The sequence below is a fragment of the Urocitellus parryii genome, chromosome 3 (genome assembly GCF_045843805.1).
Source record: "Urocitellus parryii isolate mUroPar1 chromosome 3, mUroPar1.hap1, whole genome shotgun sequence".
NCBI lineage: Eukaryota > Metazoa > Chordata > Mammalia > Rodentia > Sciuridae > Urocitellus > Urocitellus parryii.
The window spans coordinates 169,801,521-169,829,337 of record NC_135533.1 but is presented as its reverse complement, the minus strand read 5'-3'; the positions used below and the strand labels follow the sequence as shown (position 1 = coordinate 169,829,337).

General features: G+C 49.8%; 1 protein-coding gene across 1 annotated transcript; it reads left to right on the top strand.

Moving 5' to 3' along the window:
• Positions 1-5,090: 5,090 nt before the first annotated feature.
• On the top strand, positions 5,091-17,479 carry Sema3g (semaphorin 3G). The gene is made up of 16 exons (XM_026388596.2): positions 5,091-5,223; positions 7,056-7,216; positions 7,335-7,397; positions 7,655-7,774; positions 8,054-8,144; positions 8,257-8,373; positions 8,571-8,716; positions 8,917-9,031; positions 9,142-9,211; positions 9,500-9,644; positions 9,897-10,128; positions 10,223-10,314; positions 10,920-10,961; positions 12,512-12,740; positions 13,025-13,161; positions 14,724-17,479. The coding sequence occupies exons 1-16, from the start codon at positions 5,127-5,129 to the stop codon at positions 15,186-15,188; spliced, it is 2,322 nt and encodes a 773-aa protein (XP_026244381.2). The 5' UTR covers positions 5,091-5,126; the 3' UTR covers positions 15,189-17,479.
• The last annotated feature ends 10,338 nt before the right edge of the window (positions 17,480-27,817 follow it).

Here is a 27,817-nt window from a genome sequence, read left to right as displayed (position 1 = left end):
ACGCATGTTGAGCTGGAAGCCAAGTCCCAGAAGCCTCTGGGAGAGGTGGACAGTGCCAGGTCTTCTGAGAAACTCAGACCATGTGAGGGGTGAGGTGCTCTTCGGGCTGCAGAAGGAACCAGGAGGCCAACCTGAGGCTGGGGCAGTGCTGGGTGAAAAGGCCTGGTGGCTCTTGGTACAGTGGGACGCTGGGATGGAAGATTGGAGGTTGGTTTGTGGATTCAGGACACATTTTGGAACTAGAATGGACAGAACTTACTGAAGGAATGAAAGTGAGAAGTGAGAAACTAGAGAGTCAAAAGTGACCCTTAGATTTTGGGTCTAATTGCCATTTCCTGACATGGGTGTCTAGAAGGGGGAACAGGTTCAGCTCAGGGATATCGGGAAATGGAGGTTACTTTGTGTTAGTTTTTTTTTTTTTTTTTTTTAAATACTGGGGATTGAACCCAGGGATGCTCAACCACTGAGCCACATCTCCAGCCCCTTTTTAAACTTTTTATATTTTATTTAGAGACAGGGTTTCACTGAGTTGCTTAGGGCCTCACTAAGTTACTGAGGCTGGCTTTGAACTCGTGATTCTTCTGCCTCAATCTCCCAAGCTGCTGGGTGGGATTACAGGCAGGCTCCACTGTGCCCAGATTTATGTTAGGCTTTTTAAAATATACTTCATTTTGAAATTCCAGACTGATTCAAAAGTAGCACACAAAACTCCCATTTACACTTCAGCCAGATTCCCTGAACTTTAACATTTTCAATAACCACAGGATAATGATCAAACCCAGGAATTATCATGGACACAACACTACTAATTCACCTATGGATCTTACTGAAATTTTGTCAGTTGCCTTACCAAAGTCCTTTTCCTGGACCAACCATTAGAGATCACATTGATGTGTTACCCAGCCATCTGTCTCTTTACTCTCCACCAACCTGCGGCCTTTTCTGCCTCCTCACCCTTAAGACCTTGACACTTTTGAAAGATCCAGGCCAGTTATTTTGTGGAATGTTACTCATTTTTGGTTTATCTGCTGTTTCCTCAGGGTTAGGTTCAGGTGAGGTATTTCTAGTGGGTTCGTCACAGGAAAGGGGGAGAGTTTGTCCAAAGTTGAGATGCTTTGAAAACGAACTGATGGGAAGGCCAGTGCCAGGTGGGAGTTGAGGGGGAGTAGAGCAGGAGCTGTGAATACAGGTGTCATCCAAGTAGCAAGCCCTTTCCTAGAGTTGGTCATGAATGAGGACCCCAGGGAGAGTTCATAGAAAGAGATGGCAGAGGACTGGGTGCCTGGCACCCCAGAGGCAGATGGGGAGGACACATAGCCAGTAGGGTGAGAGAGACCCTTAGTGAATGAGAGGCTCAAGAACCAGGAGGGATGGAAGAAGGCATGGGCTTCAGCTGATGACTCTGGCTGGTGGGAAGTTGGAGGCTCCAGACTTGGGCCACATGTAGTAGGCCGAAAGCCCAGCTGGGGAGGACAAAGGGGAAAGATGGCAGTGTGGACAACTCCCAGGAAACATGAATGGGCTGGGCTGAGGGTAAATGTGGGATCCAGGGAAGCATGTTTAAGGAAGGGGTAGGCTGGGGAATGGCTCCTATGCTGATAGGAACAACCCAGCAAAGTCAGGAAAGGGGTGATGCAGCTACAGCACAAAGATGCCACAAGCCAGCAGTGCAGGGACTCTGGGTGGTGTTTGTCAGGGTCAGTTCTGTGCTGAGCAAGGAGACAGGGGCTTGAGGCAATGTGGGCAACCAGTCTCCTTTAGTGAAGGACCATAGCAGTGGGTATACTAAGGTATAGACCATGGTGTCAAGAGGAAGAGATGATCCAAGGGACATGTGGAAGGCTATGTCCTTTTTTTTTTTTTTTTTTGGTATTGGAGATTGAACCCAGGGGCACTTAACCACTGAGCCACATCCCCAGCAATTTTAATATTTTATTTAGAGACAGGGTCTTGCTAAGTTGCTTAGGGCCTTGCTAAATTGCTGAGACTGGCTTTGAATTTGCAATTTTCCTGCCTCAGCTTCCCAAGCTGCTGAGATTACAGGCTTGCTCCACCATGCCTGGCTGGTTGTGTCCTTCTTGGTGGCCACTTGAAGGGTGAATGACTGAGGTAGAGGAAGAGAAGGTAATCAGCAGTGAGTAGAACAAGGACTCAAGAGGCTGGGGTGGCCAGGGGATATGGGATGCTGATAGGATTGGGGAGGGAAAGAGTCAAGACCCCTGTGGTGGAAAGAGGAGGATGGGTAGGCCAACTGCAGAACTGTCAGGAAGGGCCAGGAGCAGGAAGGAGGGTCCCTCACCACTTCCTGGCTCTCTCTTCATCAGCTGTCACAGAGGGAGACAGGTCCTGGGAGAGGGAAGGAGATGACATTCCCCAGTTCCAAAGGACACTGGGAGATTGGGGAGGGGGCTGGAGTTGTGTGGAAGGCCAAATAGGGGACTCACCCATTGGGAGGGAGGGTATCTCATGGAGGTTGTCTTAATCTCTTTTTCCACCAATGAGGGAAGGGTCTGGCAGCATCCATTTCTTCCAGGCAGGCTCACCAGAAATTCTACCAGGGAATGGCTGGGCTGCAACCCTTCACCACCAGCTGCATAAATATGTACATCATACATGTGTGACCAAGGGCTCCTGAGCTCCCACCAGCCCATGGTACACTGCTTCCTATAAACATCACCTGGTTTTTATTTATTTTTGCTGGGTTTGGTCCTCTCCACTTCTGAGCCAAGGATAGTGCTTCCTCCCTAAAGCCTCCCTTGATTTCTCACATCAGAAGCAATTACTGGAGCATCTCCCACTGCCCCTGCCTCTTTGTTCTGTGCTTACATGCTTACTGCCTGCCTCCCCAAGAAGCTGTGTTTTACTGGTGGTCAGGTCCTGCTGCCCAGCAGAATCTGCTCAGCAGAATCAATGAGCTGCTTTTGGGCCTCGAGCAGTTTCCCATTTGCCCACTAGATGGCAAACAACGCATATGTTTGGGCCCACTGGTATGAGACTTTGGAGCTGTTGGGGGTCTGTTTCCTACCTGCAGGCAGCAAGCAGAGGACCTTTAGAGGAGATTATTACCCCCTTTCTAGTTAGGGAAACTGAGGTCCATAGCGAGAGAGGACCTGAGCAAGGCCTCACAAGTCAACAGAGTTTGGTCTTTAAGCCCCTGCCATGTGTTCTTACTGCATGGAGTGGGTTGTCCCCTATACCCTGCCCCAGTAGACACAGGCTTCCCTGCAGCCCCAGCTGGGGGCCTGGCTGAGCAGAGACCCCCAGGGTGGGCTGGCAGACTGAGGAGTGATTGGGCTTCCAGCTGGCAGCCACGTGCTGGCTGAAGGGCTGTCCGGATGGTTCCCCAGCTAGATGTTGGCCCCCAGCCTGGGATATATGCCAAAATGTCTCCGCAGGGAAATAGAGGCAGAGGGGCTCTTCACAGAAGTTCCAGGATCTAATCACCACCACAGCAGCCCTTGCACAAGAAATGCTCATGGATTTATGTAGCCCTGTTTCATCCAAGGTGGCTGGGCCCCAGCTCTGGGAGGAAAAGGCAGACCCAGAGAGTGAAGGGCTTTGGTTAAGGTTCCCCAGCAAAGCCAGAGAAGGGGTGGGCTGAGTCCCCTCAACCTCTGACTCTCCCAGTCACTGGTCTCTCTGAGCAGCCTCTGGCCCACTTCCAAATCAGACCCTTCACCCTGGGAGGAGGCGCATATATGTTGGGGGAAGATGGGACAGGAAGACAGGGTTGAAGGCTCCTGGGTCCTTCTCATGTGGACCTAAGGACCAACCTATTTCCCTCCCAGGGATGTGATGGGAAGAAAGATTTGGGGGGGGGTGTCCCAGTATCCTTAGTAACTCCAGAAGCCAGAGTGTCCCAGGAGGGATTTCTCAGCCTGTTGTGTGGCCTGGGTCAGGTCCTTCCCTATCTGAGTATGTATCTCCCCTATATCCCCCACCAGGTTTTCTGACCATCACCTGAGGGCTGAGGTCAGCCCATTGGGAGGCCCAACCTGAAGGAATTTCTAGAATCCTCTAACTATGACTCAAGATGAAATCTTAGTGCTCAGGGTCTAGGATTCTGGGGCCTAGAGATCTGGAGTGGGGTTGAGGTGGCAGCTGAGGGGGCTAGGGACAGGAGTTTCTCTGAAACAGGGGACATGGGGAAGTTCCCTCACTTGCCTCAGATTCAGCCTGTTGGTCTTATCTACCCTTGGCCGCCTTCCATGGCCCCCCCTTCATCAGAGTGAAGGGTAGAGCAAGTAAACTCTGGCAAAATCATATTATGTGAGGCCTATGGGGATCTGGGACAAACCCACTGCTGATTCGCTGGGCTCTGGGCCCTGGGTCTCTGAAGGACTGGAGGCCAGAGGGAAGTAGGGCAATGGAGGTTCTCCCTGGCTCCTACCTCAAAGCAAGCCCAATGAGTTGAGATGGGGCCTGGTGGATATGGGGAGGAGGTATGGGGCCTGGAGGCCAAATAGGGACAGGCCTAGATAGGAGATCCTGAGCATTCTTCTCTTGCCAGTCCTGGATCTGTGAAGTGTGGCCAGACCTCAACTGCCTATCCAGGACATGGAGCCCCTTGGACCGGAAATGACCTCACCCCAGGCAACTTGGGCCCTGCCAGGGGAAATGGGTAGCCTAGCCAAGGCTTCAGGGGTTGGGCCATTATAACACTTGGGACCTGGGACTAGGGCCAGCTTGTGGGAGTCTCTGCTATGGCACTGGGGAGGCAGGGAACAAAGCAAAGCCCAGCTAGACCCCCACCCAGCCCCTCAACCTCTGTCTCTCATCCCTGACCTCTTCCAGGATATCTCCCTCCTTGTCACTTTGCTGGAGCCTGGGGACCTGAGTTTGTGAATGTCTATCTCTCTGTACAAATATCTATACCTCAGCTGGGAAAGAGTCTTCCCGGTGTGGAACTGGCCAATCTGACATAAAGGCATGGAGCAGGCCAGCTGAGGTGGAGGAAGAAGCTGCAGGTGGATGGCCGGGCTCCGCCTCCTCCCCTTCTGCCTCCCCCCCCCCCTTCCCGCCCATGACTGGGTGGAGCTGCTGCCTTATAAGTGGCTGGTCTGGTGGCAACAGAGCAAACTACAGCCAGCAGCAGCGGGACCAGAGGGCGGCTCCGTTTCCCCAGCATGGCCCCCTTGGCGTGGGCTATCTGCTGCTTCCTGGGGGGCCTCCTGATCAGTGGGGGCAGCCCCAGTGTGCCCCGCCTGCGACTCTCCTACCGAGGTACTGGCTAGAGCCCCCCTGTTCCTGTGCATGTCTGTGGGTGCTCCCTGCTCCAGGACACCTCTCTCTCCACCAGCTAGCCCCGGGGCTGGAGGGGATGGAGCCCCAGGCCCTGCACAACCTTTGGGAAAGGCTTCCTGGGGATGACCCAGGGCAGAGGAGGGAGACATGTCCTGAGGTCCATGACCAGAGAAGAGGTGGGAGAAAGACGTGTGGGCATAACCTTGGAGGTGAGGGCTGCTGAGAAGGGAAACAGATGTATGGAGACCCTGACACTCCTCAACAGGGATACTGGCAGGTGGGGAAGCGGAGAGAGGGACTGGGCAGGGGAGAGGGGACACAGGGCAGGTCTGGAGGGTCTGAGCAGACAGTAGGGGAGTGGGCAGCATCCTGTCCCTTTGGTCCTCAAGCCACAGGAGGGGAAGAACTTCCCCCACCTCTTTTCTTTTGTTTGTTTGTTTTTGTACCAGGGATTGAAGGGGGGGAGGGGGCACTTAACCACTGAGCCACACGACAGCCCCCCCCCCCTTTTTTTGTATTTTATCTAGATACAGGGTCTTGCTGAGTTGCTTAGTGCCTCACTAAGTTGCTGAGGCTGGCTTTGAATTTGTGAGCCTCCTGCCTCAGTCTCCTCAAGCCACTGGGGATTACAGGCTTTCCTGGCCTCTTGCAGCCCATTTCACAAGTTGGCTTCATTATCACCCCTCCATCCAGGAGCCCAGGTGACATTTCAGCCTCCCTTCTGCCATCCTGGGGTGCATTCTTCTATCCCAGCCTAGCTGGCACAGCCTCCTCTGATGATCTGTGGGGGAAACGTCACCAAGATCCAGGCTCATGGCAGATTCTTCTTAGGAAAAAGGGGGATGATCACCTTCCACTGGGAATCCCAGTCAGAGTCGGGGAGACACAGGCCTGCTGTGGAGACTGAGGGGGAGACATTGTTTGTCGTGGAGAGTCTGAGGGTGGAAATGATCCTGTTCTGGAGGCTGTAGTTTTGAGACATCAGACTACCAGAAAAAGCCCCAACAGGGAGAGTTCCCCAAGGTACTCTCAGCTGAGGAGGGCTTTGTGAAGGAGCCTGTTGATGAGTTTGGAGATGGGGTGGAGGCAGGGCTGTGGAAGCTCCTATAGGGAAAACCCGGGTGCTCTGGGCCTTCCCCAGGGTGGCCCATGTCCCCTTCTTACCCCATCCTTCTGCTAGTCCCTTGACAGCCCATCACCTCCAGACCCCAGGGATCTGTACCAGGATTTTAAATTCCTAGGACCACTGCCTCCAGATGCCCCCACTCCATCTCTAGAGCCTGGATGGGCAGAGTCTACAGGGGAGAAAATTCTCTTTGGTCACATCCCTGATCTGGCGGCTGGAACTCCACCTGGCCGTGCCTGGCCTGGCCTGCACCTAGGCCCTTGCCAGGTGTTCCCTCTGTCTGTCCACCACTCCAACAGCCAGCCTCGCTCACTGCTCACACTCACCCGCCCTTCCTGCAAGCTCTTCTTGCACTTTGCCCAGATTGCTGCTTTAATTTCTGCCAGTGAGGCCATCTTCCCTGGGGACTGGGCAGGGCACACATGTTATAGAGGGAAGGCGTCAGTTGAAAGATCAAGGGACTATAAATCTGGGCTGGACTGGATGGGGGCTCAGAACCTCCTGTCCCACTTGTCCCCAGGAGCCATGTCCCCAAAACCTTCCAGCAGCCCTGTGGATGGGAGCATGTTCCAGATGTGAGTGCTTTTGTGGCTGAATGCACAGCTGGACCCTCCATCTCCATTCCTTGACTGGAACAGTAGGCTGAGAAGCAGGTCCTGACTCCCCTCCCTCTGCTCCCTCCTAGACCTCCTGTCTGCCAACCGCTCTGCCATCTTTCTGGGCCCCCGAGGCTCTCTGGACCTCCAGTCCATGTACCTGGATGAGTACCGGGACCGCCTCTTTCTGGGGGGACGTGATGCCCTTTACTCTCTGCGCCTAGACCAGGCATGGCCAGATCCTCGGGAGGTGAGATGGACTAATGTGGGCGTTGGGGGAAGCTGGGCATCTGCAGGTAGAAGGTCAGATGGGGGAATTGAAGCTGTGAAGTTAGGGGAGTATCTGAGGTCACCAGGCTGTGTTTCAGGTCCTGTGGCCGCCCCAGCCAGGCCAGAGGGAGGAATGTGTTCGAAAGGGAAGAGATCCTCTGGTGAGTGCTATTGGAAGGGATTGTTCCCTAACCCTGTTGGTCCCAGACCCTGACCCCCAGGATAACCTGCAGTACATACTGGGTGCCTCTACTTGGGAAGGGGGTGGTTTTAGGAGCAGATCCTGAGGGCTTTGTGAGGTTTGTGAAGAATGTTACCCCTCCCCACTTCCCTTAGAGCTGCTCAGCCCAGCAGGGCTGAGCCACAGGGCCCAAACAGAGAGTGACCCTTTTGCCTCACCCTTTCTTCTCCCTGCTAGATGGAGTGCGCCAACTTTGTGCGGGTGCTGCAGCCCCACAACCGGACCCACCTGTTGGCATGTGGCACCGGGGCCTTCCAGCCCACTTGTGCCCTCATCACAGTTGGGCATCGTGGGGAGGTGAGTCTGTGTCGGGCCCCATGAGAGACTGGAAAGTGGTGACATTTCCTTTTTGCTGCCTGAACCCTTCCCATTGAGCCTGGGTAGAGACAGAGGGGGTAGGCCCTTGAAAGGCGCCTTTGTCCTCGGGTGATGACCCCATTCAAGAGGCCCTGAATGAAGGCGCCTTCTGCCCACCCCCCACTCTTCAGCCACACGCACGCAAGGGCCATGGCCAGGGTGGGGGACTAATGCTTCTTTCCCAGGTGACAACCTTCCCTCCATTTTCCCTACCCATAGCATGTGCTCCACCTGGAGCCCAGCAGTGTGGAAAATGGACGGGGGAGATGCCCACATGAGCCCAGCCGCCCCTTTGCCAGCACCTTTGTAGGTGGGTGATCCCAGGTCAGGGTGGGGTTAGGGATGGTGGGAGCAGGAAGGGATGGGGCCTGGCTGTTGGGCTTGGCCTTTCACCCCTAATTCTGTTCCCACCCCCTCTCCAGGTGGGGAGCTGTACACAGGCCTCACTGCTGACTTCCTGGGACGCGAGGCCATGATCTTCCGAAGTGGGGGTCCCCGGCCAGCACTGCGTTCTGACTCTGACCAGAACCTTCTGCACGGTGAGGCCTACTGGGACCCGCTCCTGGAACAGGGAGGAGAGGAGGCTCTGGAGCTGGGAGGAGAGGCCACTGAATTCCCTGGAACTCCAGTCTCCAATGGGGGTCCCCATGCTGCTTCTTGTCCTTTGGGTTCATTCCCCCATCCTACCCTGTGAGCCACCCCCACACACACCAGCATTACCCTGTCACCCTCTCAGAGCCCCGGTTTGTGATGGCCACAAGGATCCCTGACAACTCTGACCAGGATAATGATAAGGTGTACTTCTTCTTTTCGGAGACTCTCCCTTCACCCGATGGTGGCCCAGGCCGTGTCACTGTCAGCCGTGTGGGCCGTGTCTGTGTGGTAAGAGCTGTGACGGGGTGGTGAGGTTCAAGACTCCTGCTGCACCCCCCTTCCCAGACCTGCCCCTGCCACAGATGGGGAAACTGAGGCGAGCATAAAGCTGACATCCATACCTTCTCCCAGTAGATGAGGGTGGAGCAGGAGGAGGTGGGGCCCATCCTTATGGGACACAAGACTGACTCTGGCCTCCCATCCCTCAGAACGATGCTGGTGGCCAGAGGGTGCTGGTGAACAAGTGGAGCACCTTCCTCAAAGCCAGGCTGGTCTGCTCTGTGCCCAGCCCTGGCGGTGCTGAGACCCACTTTGACCAGCTAGGTAAGGGCGTGGCCTGGCAGGCCTTTACTCTGGGAAGGGAAAGGGCTCAGAGCTGGTAAGTGGGGGCATTGGCAATGGCCATGATGCCTGTGTGCCCTTCTGTGTTCCAGAGGATGTGTTCCTGCTGTGGCCCAAGGCGGGGAAAAGCCTGGAGGTGTACGCGCTCTTCAGCACCGTCAGGTGGGCACACCTAGCCTCCCCAGACCCCATCATCCCTGGCCCCCGCCCTTCAGCCCCTCTGCTGAATCTCTGCTTTCATACCCCAGTCTTGCTATGGGTCCCTGTCTTTGTCTCTGATTCTATGACTCTGTATTCTGTCTCCCTCTCTTTGCTTTTGCCTTAGTGTCCTTGTGTTTCAGTTTCTACTTTCAGCAAACTCTGTTGCCCTCTGTCCTTCCTTTGGAGCAAGCCTATCTTCCTACCCATGACAGCTACCTTGGCCTGACTGTCCCTGTCTCTCCTCGGCAGCGCCGTGTTCCAGGGCTTTGCCGTCTGTGTATATCACATGGCAGATATATGGGAAGTCTTCAATGGGCCTTTTGCCCACCGTGATGGTCCTCAGCACCAATGGGGGCCCTATGGGGGAAAGGTGCCCTTCCCCCGCCCTGGTGTGGTGAGTATCTACTGGCAAAAGAGGCCTGAGCAGCTGCCAGGAGGGACTATTCTTGGAACAGCACTGGGGCCACGTGCATCCCATGGCAGGGATGGGGTGGCACTCCAGAGGGCCTGGGCTGATGGGGCAAGGTGTGGTGGGATAGGAGAACCTCTCCAACCCAAGAGCAGCCCCTAGGTGTTGGGGGAGCAGGCTGGGAGGAGAGGTGTGCATCCCAGTGTACTTCAGGGCTCCTTTTGCTGTTGCCTGCAGTGTCCCAGCAAGATGACTGCACAGCCAGGACGACCCTTTGGCAGCACCAAGGACTACCCAGATGAGGTGCTGCAGTTTGCCCGAGCCCACCCACTCATGTTCTGGCCTGTACGGCCTCGGCGTGGCCGCCCTGTCCTCATTAAGACTAATCTGGCCCAGCGGCTGAGCCAGATCGTGGTGGACCGTGTGGAGGCAGAAGATGGGACCTATGATGTCATCTTCCTAGGGACGGGTAGGAGGGCTGAATCCGGGTGGCCAGGCTGGGGAGGTGTGTGAAGGCCCAGCTGCTCTTTCCTTGCTCACTGATGACTCTTCTGCTGCCCCAGACTCAGGCTCTGTGCTCAAACTCATCGTCCTCCAGACAGGAGGTTCAGAGGAGCCCGAAGAAGTGGTTCTGGAGGAGCTCCAGGTGTTTAAGGTGAGCAGAGGGCATTTCCCATCCCTGGGTCTGGGACTGGCTATAGGGAAGCCAGAGGGAGCCTGGGGGAGGAGCAGAACATACTGGCACACTGCTACAGAGGCCTGGTTGATGCTTCAGAATGACTGGGGGACCTGCCGCTGCAGTCTGTGGACTGAAAGTACCTAGGGTTCCCCAGGGAGGTTTGGCTACAGTGAGCACCCTTGACAAAGCCCTGCTGGGCTCAAGTCACAGTGAGGAAGTGGCTGAGATTCCAAGTCCCCAAGGGTTCTGTTAACCCCTCTGTAGATTCAGACAGGGCACCGTCTGTGTTTGGGGAACTATTGTGCCTGCTGACATGAGATGTGTGATTTGTAACAGCTGCCTTATTGCTGGGTAACAGGGCCATGGGAGTGGACACTGGAACTCTGTGCTTTTAGCCAACCCTCCCACTTGGAGGCCAGCTGGGATAAGGGGCCTTTTTGTAACCCAATGTCTAGAAAAGACTGTCCAGCTTCAGTTGCTAAGGGGTGCACCGATTGGGCTGGCTTTGGAGACTAAAATGTGGAATGCGGGGGAAGTTCTCGTTACGCTATGCCCATGCTGAGAGCCTATTCCTTTCCCAGGTGCCAACACCCATCACTGAAATGGAGATCTCTGTCAAAAGGGTAAGGGCAGCTGCCTGACTCCTCATGTGTTCCCTGTCCCCTACCCTGTTCTCCTTGAGAACTACCCTAGTCTGCTGGAGAATGGTGCCCGGCAAGCCTGATTAGGCTCTTCAACAAGGGCTGTGTCCAGTTGGGTGCTGGGTTTCACATGCATGAAGCTGTGGACAATGACAGGTGCCAAGGTCATGTTCAGATAGGGAGAGATCTACAAAGGCCAGTTCTTAAGGGAGTTGATACGTGCTCGGAAACAAAATCTGGAATTTTTTTTTCTTTTTGGTAGTGGGGATTGAACATTTTACCACTGAGCTATACTCCATCCTTATTTATTTATTTATTTATTTATTTATTTTTAAAGTGTGGGTGTGGCTAATGGCCATTTTATTTATTTATATTTATTTATTGCAATCTGGGGATTGAACCCAGGGCCTTGCACACACTTAGGAAAGTTCTTTAACCACTGAGCTACACCCTCACCCCACCCCCTTTTTATTTTTTACATTGTTATTATTATTATTATTATTATTATTATTATTATTCAATCTGGGGATTGAATCCAGGGGTACTTTACCACTGACTAAATCCCCAGCCCTTTTTATTATTTTTTAAAAAATTTTGAGACAGGGTCTCACTAAGCTGCTTAGGGTCTTGCTAAATTGTTGAGATTGGCCTCAAACTTGTGATCCTTTTGCCTCAGCCTCCAGAGTCACTGAAATTACAGGTGTTTACCACCATGTCTGGCCTGTTTTCGTTTTTAAAATTTTTTAGTTTTTTGATACTGGAGATTAAACCCAGAGGCATTCAACCACGGAGCCTTACCCTCAGCCCTTTTTATTTTTTTGAGACAGAGTCTCACTAAGTTGCTTAAGGCCTAAGTTGCTGAGGTTGTCCTTGGACATGCGATACTCCTGCCTTAGCCTTCCAATTGCTGGGATTACAGGCATGTGCCATTGTGCTTGGCCCCTTTTTTAAAATTTTATTTTGAGATAAGGTCTTGCTAAATTGCCCAGGCTGGCCTCAGCCACCCAACTTGCTGGAATTACCGGCATACACCACCACACCTGGCAAGGGAACCATATTTTAGAGGCCTGATATATGTCCTTTTGCAAGTGGCAAATACCATGTATGTCCCAGTTTACCCCTTGGTGAATCCCAACTGTTTTTTGTGTGCGCGGTACTGGGGATTATACCCAGGGCCTTGTGCATGCTCTACCACTGATCCTTAAATCCCAACTTTTATACTGGGATTGCTTACAGCAAGGTGCACCTCTGAAATCAGAGGTCAGTAAGAAAAGGCCAGTGGGGTACAGGATAAAGGTCTGTAGCAGGGATGGCCTGGAGAAGTCCCTTAGAGAAAAGACCCCAGACCTGCCCCATCCACTCCATATAGAGCAGGTAGATGACAAACATCTTTATTTCTGAGAATAAATCCAAGAGGTTCTGGAAGACTTCCTGAAAATGGTAGGGGTCTCAGGAAACCCAAGGGAATTGAGTCTGGATGCTCCTTAGTTAAGCCCAGGCTCACCATGGGCTCTGCCTGTGTCTCTCCCCAGCAAATGCTGTATGTGGGCTCTCAGCTGGGTGTGGCTCAGCTGCGATTGCACCAGTGTGAGACCTATGGAAGTGCTTGTGCTGAGTGCTGCCTGGCCCGGGACCCATACTGCGCCTGGGATGGTACCTCCTGTACCCGCTACCGCCCCAGCCCTGGCAAGCGTCGGTTCCGCCGACAGGACATTCGGCATGGCAACCCTGCCCTACAATGCTTGGGTCATGGCCAGAATGGTGAGTGGCAGTAGGTATGGGCACCCTAACAGGGCTCCTACCCATCCTGTGGTCTGGGCTCTATTCCTGTGAAGTGTGACTTCAGACTGGTCCTGTTGTGACAGTCCTCAGTTTCCTATTTATGCAGCTCTAGTCAGCTCATGGGTGTGGGGTACAGTGACTGGCTTGGGGTTCAATGGATGCCTAGGTCTTTATCATACTGGTGGGATGCAGGAATCAGTTGGTGGCCCTGGGGGCCTGGGTTCCATAGTTCCCATGTTAAGCCAACTTGGTCCTCTATGCAGAGGAAGCTTCAGGACTGATGACCACCAGGGTCTATGGCACAGAGCACAATAGCACCTTCCTGGAGTGCCTGCCCAAGTCTCCCCAGGCTGCTGTGCGCTGGTTCTTGCAGAGGCCAGAGGATGAGGGCCCTGACCAGGTGAGTGAAGACCCTGCCTCCAAACCCTACCTCCCTACCGTAATCCCAAGCCCTGAGCCCTAGGAAGGGTTTTTGGTGGTAACCTGCTAAGATCAACTAAGAAAAGTGTGTTAGGCCCCTACAGTACCTAGGAGGAAGTACCCCTATTTCTGTCTCTGGGAATCTAGGACATATATAGCTGGAACTCCCCAAGTCTAAGAGGTGGGTAGCAGAGAGGGAAGAGGGGTCTGGTGTGGTCTGGAAGTCCCCTGTGTTTGCACATATGGCTCAGCTTTGAAGAAATCTCTTCCCCAGGGGTTCTCAGTCCTCCTTTGCCTTAGGCTTGGGTACCTTCCTGACTACTGGACCTTGCCACCTCCCTCCATTTCTGGTCCTACACTTTCTCCTGAGAGACCAGCTATATGGCCAGGCCCTTTCCTCCCCCATGGGAAAGGTCTGTCAACTCCTGGAGATGGCTTCAGTCTGGGGCTAAGGCTGAGTGGGGTGGGCAGGGTGAGGAACCAACCATTCTCCCACAGGAAAGAGGAGGGGAGAGGGGGTTGATTATAGGAGGGACTGTCCCTCCAGCTTGGGAACTGGGGGAGGCCAGCCTTGGGCCAGCTGTTGGGTTGGGCACTGAGGAGACTCCCTAGGGTTGGGGGCAGGACAACAAGATGAAGTTACACAACACTAACCACCCAGGCAGTGCATCCTCAGCCCAGATGTACAGACTAAAGCCCGAACAGGATTCAGAGAGATGGTTTGGGACCGGAGCTGCATTCCCACCTCTTACACTGAAGTGGGCACCCCAGGTTGGGGCTGTCAGCTTAGTGCTGTGGCGGGAGAAAACAGGAAAAATTAAGACAGGGAAGGCCCAGTGTGCCGTGTGTGTGTGTGTGTGTGTGTGTGTGTGTGTGTGTGTATGTACATGTGGAGAGGAAGAAGTTTTCTTTGCCACAGAGTAAAAGCTCAGAAGTACACTTGTAAGCTGGCACAGTGGCCATGCCTATAATCCCAGCAGCTCAGGAGGCTGAGGCAGGAGGATTGTGTGTTCAAAGCCGGCCTCAGCAACTTAATAAAGTCCTAAGCAACTCTGTAAGACCCTGTCTCTAAATAAAATACAAAAAAGGGCTGGGGATGTGGCTTAGTTGTTAGGTGCACCTGGGTTCAATTCCCGGTACCAAAAAAAAAAAATTTTTTTTAAAGAAAAAAGAAAAATATCTCTCTAGCCTGTCTGCTTCCTGTGTATGTGTGCAAGGGCTCTCCAAGGCCAAGTTTGATACCTGGGTCTCTGATTTGGGGAGACACCAGCCATTCATATTATTGAAACCAAACAAACAAAACCCTTTGCAGGCTCTTTCCTGGACCACAGGAAGGTAAGGCCCTGCCCTCAATTAACTTGTAGTCTAGAGGCCAACCTGCCAACTTGCTGGTCCCCTTCTGGACAGGGAAGATAATGGGCAAGGGGAAGGACATACACACTGGGCCCTCAAGGTGGAGAAGTAGGGGGCGAAGAAGCTGACAGTACCCATCCTGGCCCACAATGTGCTCATGTCCCCTGTGCCTTCCCACTTGCCTGGCAGGTAAAGACAGATGAGCGGGTCCTGCAAATGGAGCAGGGGCTGCTGTTCCGCAGGCTCAGTCGCCTCGATGCCGGTACCTACACCTGCACAACGCTGGAGCATGGCTTCTCCCAGACTGTGGTCCGTCTGGCTCTGGAGGTGATTGCGGCCACACAGCTGGACAGTCTGTTCCCTCGGAAGCCAACAGTGGAGGAGCCCCCTGCCAGGGGAGGCCTGGCCTCTACCCTACCGAAGGCTTGGTATAAGGACATTCTGCAGCTCACTGGCTTCGCCAACCTGCCCCGGGTGGATGAGTACTGTGAGCGTGTGTGGTGTTCGGGCACTGGGGAGCGCTCAGGCTCCTTCAGGAGCCGGGGGAAGCAGGCCAAAGGCAAGAGCTGGGCAGGTCTGGAGTTGGGCAAGAAAGTGAAGAGCCGGATGCAGGTTGAGCGCAACCGGACGCCCCGGGAGGTGGAAGCCACGTAGACATGGAAGGGGTGGTCAGGTTGGGCCAGGGAACCCAGCAGCAACCCCCAGAATCTCCCACCTACCCAGCTAGGGCAAGGGGCACCAGGATGCCTGACTGCCTCTTAGAGATGGGAATCTCTGCTACCCACAAGAAGGACTGGGGGCCTGAGGGAGGGGGCCTGTGCCTGAGGCCTGTTCCCTGCCCTTCTTTATGCTCTCATTCTCAGGCTGGAGCTGGCACCCTTTGGCCCCTGGCAGCCCCAAGGGGCCTGCCATTTGTTCTCAGAGATGGTCTGGCTTCCGGAATACATTTCCGGGTATGCCCAGAGGCAAGAGGATTGGGTGGTTCTTTCCCAGCCTGCAGAACAATGGCTATTCTGAGTGACCCTCAAAGTGGGTGGCTCTAGGAGATATCTGGGCAGAGGCCCTCAGGCATCTAGAAGAGAATAGAAGTGGCCTCTTCTTTGCTTGACCTAGCATCTGTTAGGAGGAGCCTACCCTGACCAGGTTGGGGAGGGCAAGTGGAGGTGTTGAGGAGCTGGAGCAGCAGTACCTTACCCTCTTCATGCCCTGATGTCTTGGTATTTCCCTGCCACTGCCCACGACCTCTCCTGTATCTCAGAATTATAGAGGTGTGGATTTCTGAGACCTAGGGGTGGTCCAGGTCTTAGGCCTCACTTTATAAATTGGGGAGAGGGTTCTCACAGCGTGACCTTCTTTCTTCAGGCCCGGAAGTGTTATGCCAGGTTTCTGTAATAGCCACATCTCCTGATGGGATTCCCCTTCCTCGCCATCAGGGTCCCATGATGAGGATCAGGGAGAAGGAAATGTTAGTCCTCACCTCTGGATTAGAGATGAAAAAGAGGAGTTGGGGATGGGAGGAGTGGGCTGTCTTTCCCAGGGCAATACAGAAGGGTAGGAATGTAGAGTCTTTGCAAGCTACAGCCTGAAGTCAGGATTGGGGTCAGGGCTTTGGCCAGAGCCACAGAAAATTGACAGGTTATCAAGATGGAGAGAGAAAGACCATAGGATGGGCTATGGACCCAGGCCCAGGTGTCCTCAAGGACTCAAGATGGCATCAATTAATTCAGGAGCCATGCTGGGAAGGTCAGATGTTCCCTAAAAATCTCTATTTTCTGCTAAGTAAGGGTTATTTTACAAGTCTTTTTTAAAATTATTTTTGGTGGTAGGGATGAACACAGGGCTTTGTGAGTGAGCTAGGCAAGTGCTCTACCACTGAGCTACATCCCCAGCCCTCTTTTTTTTTTTTTTTTTTTTTTTCCTTTAAGAAGAGAGAATAGCTGCTAAGAACTGTAAGTCCTGCTGGTTCTTGGGGATGAGGCTCAGATGGCAAGGTTACATTTTGCTTGGGCATGTAGGGGAGTTGTTTTTGCCATCAGCAGTTTCTTAGTCTCGGGAACACAAAGGAGGAGGAGGAGGATAACTAAATGAAAAGTTGTTCCCAGCCTGCACATGAACAAGTGACGCACAAAACTAACAAGAGACAAGGGCATCAACTCTGAGATTCCTTCCTTCCAAAAACCAAGATAAAGAAACAAAGGAGGAAAAAGAAACAGCAAATTAGGCTTCCTGCCCCACTGCAACTCAATCCTGAAGGGCATTGGGTTTTCTCTCCCTCACCCTCACACCACCAGAGTATGGGAATCTGAAACAGCCCCCACCCCTTCCCTTTGATTATATGGCAAGTGTACTAGAAGCACTGAGGTTAATCTAACAACATCTTGAGAATCCTTTCTGCCTGGGGTGCTGTCTTGCTATATGAGCAGGTAAAAACAGAGGAGGGGATGGTGGAAGAAAGAAGGAAGAGGAGACAGAGATGAAAGAGGTGGAGGAGAGAGTACAGGTCTCCAGGAGGTGGGGGGAGGTGGGTCAGAGCTGCCACTGGCTCTGCCCTCTATCCCTGGGAAGCCAGAAAGAGACAAATAGGCTCTCAGTGGCTGGGCTTAGGCTTGGTAAGCTCCAAGCCAGGTCCTCTGGGGAACTGACTCTGGAAAACGGAGGGAGCATTGTATATCTGTATTTGGGAAAATACGGACAGCTTCTACCAATTGCCCCCCTTCCATGGTACTGTGTTGTTAATACCTGGAAATGGCCTCTATGTATGAATTCTATTTTTGTGTTGCTGTTGAGATGGGCCTTGTGGTTTCTCTGTCTTTGGATCATACTTCTCGTATTGTTATTTTTATTGTTATGGCAGCCCTGAGTTCTAGTGAGGAAAGCAAGAGCCTCCCAGGAAAGTGATGAAGTTAATATTTATATCACATAATTATATTGTTATTATATCTGTATATTTCTGTACTAAATTGATTGATGCATCTGCCACTCTACCTCTTCCTCGAGGGAAAAGGTCCCCATAACCTTGGGTGGTATTTTCTAGCAGAGAGGGAGATGGGTAGTAGGGGAAGGAAGGAGCCAGAGGACTTTGTCTATAAAGCTGGGATTGCTCATTAAATTAGGAAAAGTCCTGACCTGAGGTCTTGTAAAATTTGACCTTCTTGGAACTTCAGGAGGATCTTGGGGGTGGGGAGAGGGGGGAGAAAGGCTGGCAAAGGTCAGCCAGGCACGTAGGCAGCTCTGCTACTTTTTCACAACACTTGACATTTGTAATAGCTATACTTGGCCTGGTGCCGCCTTCATCCCAAGTCACATACCAATGTATATTAAGGCCACCAAATTCATGCCTGGGCTGGGCTGGGCTGGGCTGTGGGGGCCATAGCTCCTGGGCAGGAGGAGAGACCCTAAGAGTCTGACCTACTGGGCACACTGCAGAAGACTCTCTGACCATGGTTCCTGTTCCCCCAGTGACATTATGCCCCTTATCCGACTCCACTAGTGCTGGGAATAGGTGAAAAACCATGGAAGCACTTCAAAGATAAGAGAGACATCACCCTATCTTGCTAGGGAGATGGCCCTGGGCCCCTCTATTTTTGCTATAGTCTAGGAGGCTCAATAGAAGACTCAGTCATGGGTCCCAACTTGCAGTTGGGCCCTGGAGCCGGGCCTCCTATCCCTCCAAAATACTGAGGCCTGACAGGACCTGAAGTCTTTGTTTCCCCTCCTGAGCTATCGCCCACAGACTGAGAGGCATCATCAGAGTACCCACTTGGTGCTGGCCTGGCAGGGTGTGCAAACGAGACCCCCACTGTCCCATCTCTCATCAAGCGCTGTTCTTCCTGGGGCAGCCAAGTGCCTCTCCTCCCAGGCATCATTACCACCCATTCTCTGAAGACCCCTCGGCCCAGACTTCTCCCTGGATCTCAGTCCCCCTTCTGCCTCTGTCTTGACTCTTATTTCCTGTTTCAGCAATTTTACCCTCTCTCTATCTTCCTCTTGCAGATTTTTCCTCTAAGTCTGGTACTTCCCCTGGTTGCTGGGCCTCTGTTTCACGATTTCCCAAACAGGTTTAGAGCTGGAAAGAGACTTAGACAAAAAGACTAGTTGAACATTTCCCAAATGGTGTCTATGAAAGGGTAACCTCAGGAGATTCTCTATGATCTCATGGTCTTCAAGGTCAAATTAGAGGAATTCTGCCTCCTTGGCCTCCACAAAGCTGTATACTGCCTGCCTCATGAAAGCACTGAGAAATCCTGTGCCGGTCTGCAATTATTATGTACCTACTATATGTCCTATGATTCTCCAAAACTTCTTTCTTTCTTTCTTTCTTTCTTTCTCTTTCTTTCTTTCTTTCTTTCTTTCTTTCTTTCTTTCTTTCTTTCTTTCTTTCTTTCTTTCTTTCTTTCTTTTTTTCTTTCTTTCTTTCTTCCTTCCTTCCTTCCTTCCTTCCTTCCTTCCTTCCTTCCTTCCTTCCTTCTTTCTTTCTTTCTTTCTTTTTTTCGCAGCTAACATCTCATACTTCTAAAGTTCTGAAGAGCATACTTTGGAAAAGCGCTGATTAGTTAATTCCTTCCCTTTACATGTGAGATTAATTTGTTAATCTCTGCCCCCCAAGCCTGTAAACTCTAGAGGCCCAGACCTCCCAGATTTCAGTCATGTTTTTGTTTCCTATGGTTTTCATCAGAGTAGAACCTGCCACCTCAGGGACAGTGCTGCCAAGCTACCAGTCTGCCAACACTTAGAATTGATTCTGTCTCCTACACCCATCCTCCCACACCCAGCCTGCATTCCCAACCTAACTTCCAGCCCCTCCTGTGTTTGGCATGGTCCTTTGAGGGCATGGCCAAGATTCATCCCAAGCCTGCAATTCAACAGAGAAATTTCTCAGGAAAGTTGGGGGAAGGGAAGGGTTAGAATAAGGGAGAAAAACATCCTTTTTGTTTTCTCAAATGGTGTCTTGCTTCCCTTTCATTTAGCTAAGCTTGAGGTTAAGTCTTAGATACCCCTAAAATTGGAAAGGGGAGCACATAGAGGCCACCAGGAGCCTGAATTGTCTCTCGCCAGGCTGCCACCTAGGCCTGGAGGGGCTCATATACCTCTCCCAGTCCAGCAAACTGAGGCTTCTCTGGCCAGCCACATCATATTCTCAGTGCTAGGAGAAAGTTGCCCAGAAATAGTCCACTTTCCATCTGGATTAAGGGCCCACCCCAGCCTCACCCAGGTCCTGGGCTGCAGAGGATTCCATGAGGAGAAAGTTTAACACACACCAAGAACAAATCCCCAGGGGTTTCCAAGACTACAAACTTGGAGAGAAAGGACTGGGCAGGGCTGGATTTGAACACAATATCTGATAAGGAACTTGGGGATTGTTGGGACCCCACCCTGGCTCCTCTTCCGGACTTACCCACCCCTCTGGTATATGGGGTGGGGTGAGGCAAGGCAGCTCTGGTCCTGTGCCCACTTCCCACTGCCCAGCCCCCACCTACATTTGTTATGCTGGGTCCCTCTCCCTTAAGGGTGGTATTCTAATGAAGCCTTTCACTTTCCCTGCTGGAGTTTCATTAAGGAAATTTGGGTTCCTCAATGTAGCTTAAATTTTTTTTTTTTTTTTTTTTTGTTCTCCACTTGGGATAGGAATTGTTGTAGTCTCCAGGGGAAACTTGTAAGGGATGTGGAGCTCTCCTCTCCTCTGACCAGGCCTCCAGATAATAGTCTGCGGATGTGGGGATTCAAGTGACCAATATTGAACTTTATCCCATGGAGGAAGATACCCAGAGTGTATCCTTCTTTTTTGGTTCCCAAGGATTGAATCCAGGGGCGCTTAACCACTGAGCCACATCCCCAGCCCTTTTTATGTTTTATTTTGAGACGGGGTCTCACTAAGTTGCTGAGGCTGGCTTTGAACTCATGATTACAGGTGTTTGCCCCGCAAAGTGTATCCTAATACATCTCATGGTGCTTATTTCACTGCCATGAATATTTCACTTCCACTAGGCAAAGAGGGACAATCAGGGCAGGCAGATTGCTGAGGGATTATTGATAGGACACCTAAGTGAATGGACAGGGGGCTAGAGCAGAGTCTGTCTGACATCAAATGGAAAGACACTTGAAGCCCAGAATGGCCTGTTGGGAGGGCAAGGCAGGCTCTGCTCTCACAGATAAAGGTATAGAAGAATGACGTGTCAAACCAGCAGCTTGCTTTATGGACATGATCTCACCCACCAGCCCCAGCTGATAAAAATCTGGAGCTGTTTCCTGTAGTCCAAGGGTCTCAGACAATGGTGTGAACGGCTAGACCTACTGGAAAGCACATTGTTCAGGGAAGAAAAAACAACACCCCAGCACAAAGCCAGGGCAGGATCTGTCTAAATGTAAGGGCCTGTTTACAAATCCATGATTTTCAAGGGTTGGAACACAATGGGGAATTGTTGTGGAGAGGTTGGTGTCCCCTTCAGTATGCTCCTGTCTGGCTTTGATGGCTCAGACAGGTCTCAGATTCTCTGAGAGGGATGGACACTGATGGCTACAGATACCTTCCTGTTTATCACGAGCATGCAGAGCAGGGTCAAGGAGCCAGTTACACCAAAGACAAGTGGGGGGCTTCTGGGCCTCACCCCTTCTATCCAGGCCTCATGCTGGCTCACTGCTCAGGGCCCCAGAATTAGAGGGGGTTTGCTAGGACAATTAAAGGGCAAGGGTATTAGGACTGGGGACGTGGCTCAGCAGTAGTGGGTAATGCACTTGCCTATCAAGGGTTCGATCCCCAGCAATAACAACAAACAAAAGGGCAAGTTTTTTTTTTTTTTTTTTTTGTGATGAGAATGGTATTTGTGTATGTGTGTGTTTGTAAACATCAACTCTTTATATTTTATGGCCTCCAATTGCATGTTGCTTTTTGAAAAACATGTACAAGCCTTGAAACCTTTGAAAAATAGTTAGATCCTTTGGAATGGGGCTCGCTTGCTTGGTCACAGGCAACCTTCTCACATCTGGGGCCCCATGATGCTGTGATTCACTTCCAGCCTGCCTGGGGGCATACAGGGAACTGACGTGCCCCTGGGGTCAGGGCCAGTGGAGGCACTCTTTTTCATAGCAACCTGTTGCTCTGCCCATGGGGATTGGGCTTTTGAACCACTACCCAGATGTCCTGGTGTGAGTGAGCATGTGTTTCCGTGTGCATGTGCTTTTGTGTATGTGTGTGTGACTGTGGTAAGAGGGTAGGGCAGAAGAGGAATAGAAACATAGAAACATATTTCCCTTGAGACTGGCAGTCACCATTTTTAGTGTGGGAGGGCCACTGGGGTTAGGAAGTCTACTTTGGGTCTGGAGAAACAATAAGGGCAGTCTTATTTGAGGATTTGACCTGTGGTGGAAGTATCATTAGTAGCCTTTTTTTTTTTTTTTTTCCCTGCTACTGAAGATTGAACTCAGAGGCACTTTACTACTGAGCTACATCCTCATCCTCCCCACTTTTTTTGTTGACAGATCTCTATTTTTTATTTGTATTCGGTGTTGAGGATTGAACCCAATGTCTCACATATTTGAGGCAAGCGCTTTACCACTAAGTTGCTGAGGCTGTGATCCTTTTGCCTCATCAGTAGTACATTTATACTAATATCTAAACCCAACAGAAGTATAGTTTACAAAAAAAAACTAAAAAAAAAAAAATGAGGAGCAATAAGTGCCATGCAATTCCAAAAACAGAAGCAAACTTTTCATAAGGCTTTTATCTTTTCAGGTTTAAAGGGTTAGAATCTTCTTGGTCAACATGTTAACAGTGCCCTCTGGTGTTTGGCAGCAGAACAACAGGCATATTAGTACAGGGTATGAGTACTTCCATTAGATTAGCAGTCTTTTTTTTTTTTTTTTTTTAAAGAGAGAGTGAGAGAGGAGAGAGAGAAAGAGAATTTTTTTAATATTTATTTTTAGTTCTCGGCGGACACAACATCTTTGTTGGTATGTGGTGCCGAGGATCGAACCCGGGCCGCACGCACGCCAGGCGAGCGCGCTACCGCTTGAGCCACATCCCCAGCCCTAGATTAGCAGTCTTGAAACTGCCTCTGAATGTAAGATTCTGGGCCCGGCACCACTAGGGGAAGAAAGGCTAATAAGACAGATAGGTCTCTGCCTGTAAGAGGCTTCCCATCTAACAGGACAGACAGATCCACAACTGTAGGGCTATACAGGGGTTTAAATAGAGGCCAGAGAGCATGCAGGTTGAAGATGTGGCCCTATGCTGCCTTCAACAGGCTGAGGATAGAAGTTAGAAATCTCCAGGCTAAGAATCCTAGGCCCAGGTCCCAGGATTTCAGAGTGGCCAGGGCAGAACGCCCATGGTGGGGCTATCCTTAGAAATACAGCTGTGCAGGGACATATTTGAGAAGACCACAGATGCCAATCTGAGCAGGGCCAAAAAGCTACCACATGTTTTATGGCAAAAAAGCTACTACATATTTTATGGCAAATGGCAGAAGGGAAAAGGGTGGATGTATCAGTGAAGTGGACATAGGAAGCCATGCAGACAGAAGGATTTTATAGCAATCCTGTGAGGCGCAAGTGTCTGAGCTGAGCATGGCAACAGGAGGGAGAAAGAGGCAAACATTCAAAAACCAGTCAAATTGACAAGGAACAAGGTGGATGAGAAGTGAGGGAAACAGAAGGAAATTCTTGAGGTTCTGGCAGTGGTTCATATTTCAACAAAGGTAAGGTGTTAGAAAAGAGGGAACAGATACTTTGGAGAATTTTTGATTAACATTTATTTCTGGGTTCTAAGTTATGAAATGGTAATTAATTTGAATAGACACATCCATTATAAAAACAGGTATGTAAAGAATACAAGATGAGCTTGGAACATTTCATAGTGCCAGAAAGTCAGGAAGTGCTCAAAAACAAAGCAAACATACCACTATGGGATGTGAAAAAGATACAGGACCAATGCAGCCAATGGCCAAAGCTAGAGCAATTTGAACAACAAAATAAACAAGTAGTATTGGATGGAAACCCAACATATAATATATACACCCACTGAGTCCATACTGATAAGCAAATGACTGAATAAAAAAATGACTGAGAGAGAATACATCAATCTCCCAAGCAGAAGAATTGAAAATAATTTATGTAGCTAATCCATCTTCAAAGCAGAAGGTACATAAACCCTCACTCCTTAATTGTGGGCTGCACACACTTTTTCCCAAAGGGTAAAATATGGAAAGAGGGACAAAAGAGGAACTACAAAGTGGGCAAACACTGCTGTAGCCAGGTGACCAAAGTTAACATCAACAGTGATAGGTCATGTTGATAGTGTGTAACTCTGATAAGGTGTGATAAAAATGGAGCTGTGTGCCGGGTTTCATTTTCGTGACTAAAAGGCTCAGGGGTCACTCCAGGGAAACTGGGCTGACTGGGCTGCACAAAATAACCACACAAGAGACACAAATACCTTTTTCTTTGGGGTCGCTGTGACGGCTCCTCTGACTTTAAGGGTCCGCAGAAAGAGAACAAGAGACAGCACACACACACACACAAGGGGTCAGGTTTCAGGGGGCTGAGTCTATCTTCATGATGTCCACTGTCAGCAGGTTCACTGACACCTGGGTAGACCACACCCAAAGGCACAGTAAGAGAAGGGGACACACACAAGGCACTTCCATGGAACATTCTATTCTAAACAGGGCAAGGGGTTATATTACAAACAAACAGATGAGTGTAGCTCCACCCATGGGGCTGTAGCAAGACACACCCATGCAGGAGACACCAGTTCCTGGAACCCAAGAAGGGTGGGGAAAGCTCTGCCACATTTCTGGGACTGAGCGCCTCAGCACCCAGCCAGGAAGTGTGATTCAGTCATGTGCAAGGCTGGTCTCCCACAGCTGTGGTCTCCTCCCCAAGCCCAGAACCCCAGTCTAAACAGGACAAAAATATCAGATGGATCCCAATTAAGGGTCACTCCCCAAAATACTGGATCAGTACACTTGTAAGACTGTCAAAAGTCATCACAAACAAGGAAGTCTGACAAACTGTCATAGCCAAGAGGAACCTACAGTATTGGATGACTCAAAGTATGATTGGATAACCCAGACTGGATCCTGGAACAGAAAAAAAAAATGGTAAAAAAAAATATCTGAAGTTTTGATAATAACTGAATGTGGGCTTTAATGAATAATTATATATCAATATTGGATCATTAGTTTGACAAATTTACCATGGTAATGGAAAACACTAATAATAGGGGAAACTAGATTTGGAATATATGGGGCTTTGCTAAACTATCTTCACAATTTTTCTGTAAAGCTATTCTAAAATTAAATGTTTAAGAAAAATGCCAATTGTTTGCTGTGCTTGGTGGTGCACACCTGTGATTCCAGCAACTTGGGAGCTGAGGCAAGAAGATTGCAAGTTCCAAAGCCAGCTTCAGCAATTTAGTGAGGCCCAAAGCAACTTAGTGAGACCCTGCCTCAAAATAAAAAATAAAAAGGGGACTGGGGTTGTGGTTCAATGGTAGAAATGCTCCCCTAGCATGGGCGAAGCCTTGGGTTCAATCCTCAGCACCACATAAAAATAAATAAGTAAAATAAATGTATTGTGTCCAACTACAACTAAAATAAACAAAAATTATTTAAAAAAATAAAAGGGCTGGGGATGTGGCTCAGTGATTAAGCACCTCTGGGTTCAATCCCTAGTACCAATAATTTTTTTTTGTTGTTTGTTTAATGGATAACAATTGATTAGGCCCACAGGAAGGTCAGAACACTTCAAAGTTGGACTTTCCAGCCTACAAGAATGGGAGTAGCTATTAATTTCAATGAAGGGTAAAGGTATAAAGAGAAAGAAATGGTTAATAGGTACGTGTATGTGAGTGTGCATGTACCTGTACTGCCCGCTAGCTAGCAGTACCTATTAAGGCCAGCTGTACGTAGAGGTAGGGCAGCTAAATGTCTGGGTGACAAAACCCTCCTCCATTCCTGCAACAAGCTTTGCCTTCCATCCACGGAAGCTGGAGGCCATAGGGCACAGTTAGGGAGCCATTACCTTCTGTTAAGATGGTGCTCCTCACATGAGCAGTATACAAATGATCTCCTATAAAGGGACAGATACTACCATATTTCTCTAAGAATATTCCTGGTGAGCTCAGTTATAATAACTATAGGTTAAGAAACTAAAGCCTGTCTTAATCTAGGAAGTATTTTTCAGTTGTAAATGATCACTACAGGAGTTGAGTTTATAGGGGTGGGAAAGATATTGCTTTTGAAATGAAAATTCATAATTTAAAAGTTCTCTTATCATTTGCAAAGCTTTGACAAAAATCTTCTTGGATGCTCAGGTTAGAAAGCATAACATTGCTTGTCAAATCAATGAGAGAGAAAATGAAAGGGCACAGTTGTGGGAAGCCCTAGGAATGACAGCTATGCAGGAGGCCCAGGACAGCCACCTTAGAAGAAGGAGGCTTTAGGAGACAGGTCTTCCAGGAAAGAAGTGTAATTGAGAGTGATCTGTTGCCTGGCCTGTGAGGAATCAGTAATAGGTTCACAGCAAAAGAAAGAGAGGCAGTTGTTAATTTCAGAAAAAAAGCAAAACACTATACAGAAGAGCAAACAAAGGTGATCATGATATACTGTCTGGCTCAGTAGTAAACAATATTTACATAGTCATAATAATGTAAACACTAAAAATTAATTTAACAAAAATTGTAATGCAACTATTTTAAGATGGAGAGAGTAAAAATAGGAAGATTCTAGGGGCTGGGGTTGGGGCTCAGTGGTAGAGCACTTGCCTAGCATGTGAGACACTGGGTTTGAGTCTTAGCACCACCTATAAGTAAAGAAAATAAAGGTCCATTGACAACTGAAAAAAAATACACATATATACACATACATATGTTCATATGTATATATATAAATAAATAAAATGGGAAGATTATAAAGGTGATACACCTTTATGTAACTTAACAGAAAGTTAATAATGTCTAAAATTAATAAATCAAGAAATAGCTAAAAAAAGAGGAAAATATTGTCTTTGGGGAATAGGACTGAAAATAGAGAAGGGTAAATTGAGAATGTTTTTCATTATAATCCTTCAGTGCTATTAAGACTATTTTTTTCTGGGTCCTGGGGATTGAATCCAGGGCCTCTCACATGTTAAGCATATGTCCTACCATTGAGCTACACCCCTAGCCATTTAGACTTTTTCAAGTTTATACTATATTGCCTACATACGTTGATAATAGCCAAAAGATAATAACACTTTGTTATGGTTTGGATTTGAGGTGTCTCCCAAAAGTTCATGTGTGAGACAATGCAAGAAGGTTCAGAAGAGAAAAATACATGATTGGGTTATGAGAGCCTTCACCTGATCAGTGAATTAATCCATTGATAGGATTAACTGAGTGTTGACTGAAGGCAGGTGAGGTGTGGCTGGAGGAGGTGGGTAATTGGGGGTGTACCTTTAGGTTATATATTTTGTATCTGGAGAGTCTCTCTCTGCTTCTGATCTTCATGTGAGCCAATTCTTCCACCACATCTTTCACCATGTTGTTCTGCCTCACCTCAAGCCCAAGGGAATGGAGCCTGCTGTCTATGAACTGAGACCCCTGAAACTGTGAGCCAGCCCCCAAGTAAATTGTTCCTCCTCTACAATTGTGCTGGTCAGGTCTTCTAATCACAGCAGCGCAAAAAGCTGACTAAAACATATCTTCCATCCTATTTCAAGTGAATCTGGTCAAATCTGAAGGCAATCACTGTCTACACACACCTTGGATGTAAGTCTGCAGGGCTCAGCAGCATTTGTAATGAGAACACTCCACCATCAGTGACAATGACTCAGTGAAACCCTGAGAATTCAGTATCTGGCAATGGTTCTGAGTTTTCCCCGAATCATCCAAATCCCATGAAATTATAAAAACATACAAATGTAAGATGGGCTCTATTTAGTTTCTCCCTAGGCCTTTTGCCAGATTCCCATCCTAGCTGCCTTGCCTAATGTGAATGTCCTGGCATGCAAATTTGTAGTTACAGTTGGGATTTTAAAGCTCAAACCACCAGGCACCAAGAGTTTATTGAGTGGTTCACACATGCTGTAGAGAACACACTGGCCAGTAATGAGTGCAGTCTCTGGCCTCACTGGGCACAGGAGTCCCTAGCATGTTTTTTGAGTCTGGGGTCCCAAGCCTTGCAACAAGGACCTATTCAGTCCAGTGTGAACTCATACTGGCTGACCTTCCTGATGAGAACCTGTGTACTTATTTGCCTGTTATGGTTTAGATGTGGTATCCCCCAAAAGCTGTGAGGCAATACAAG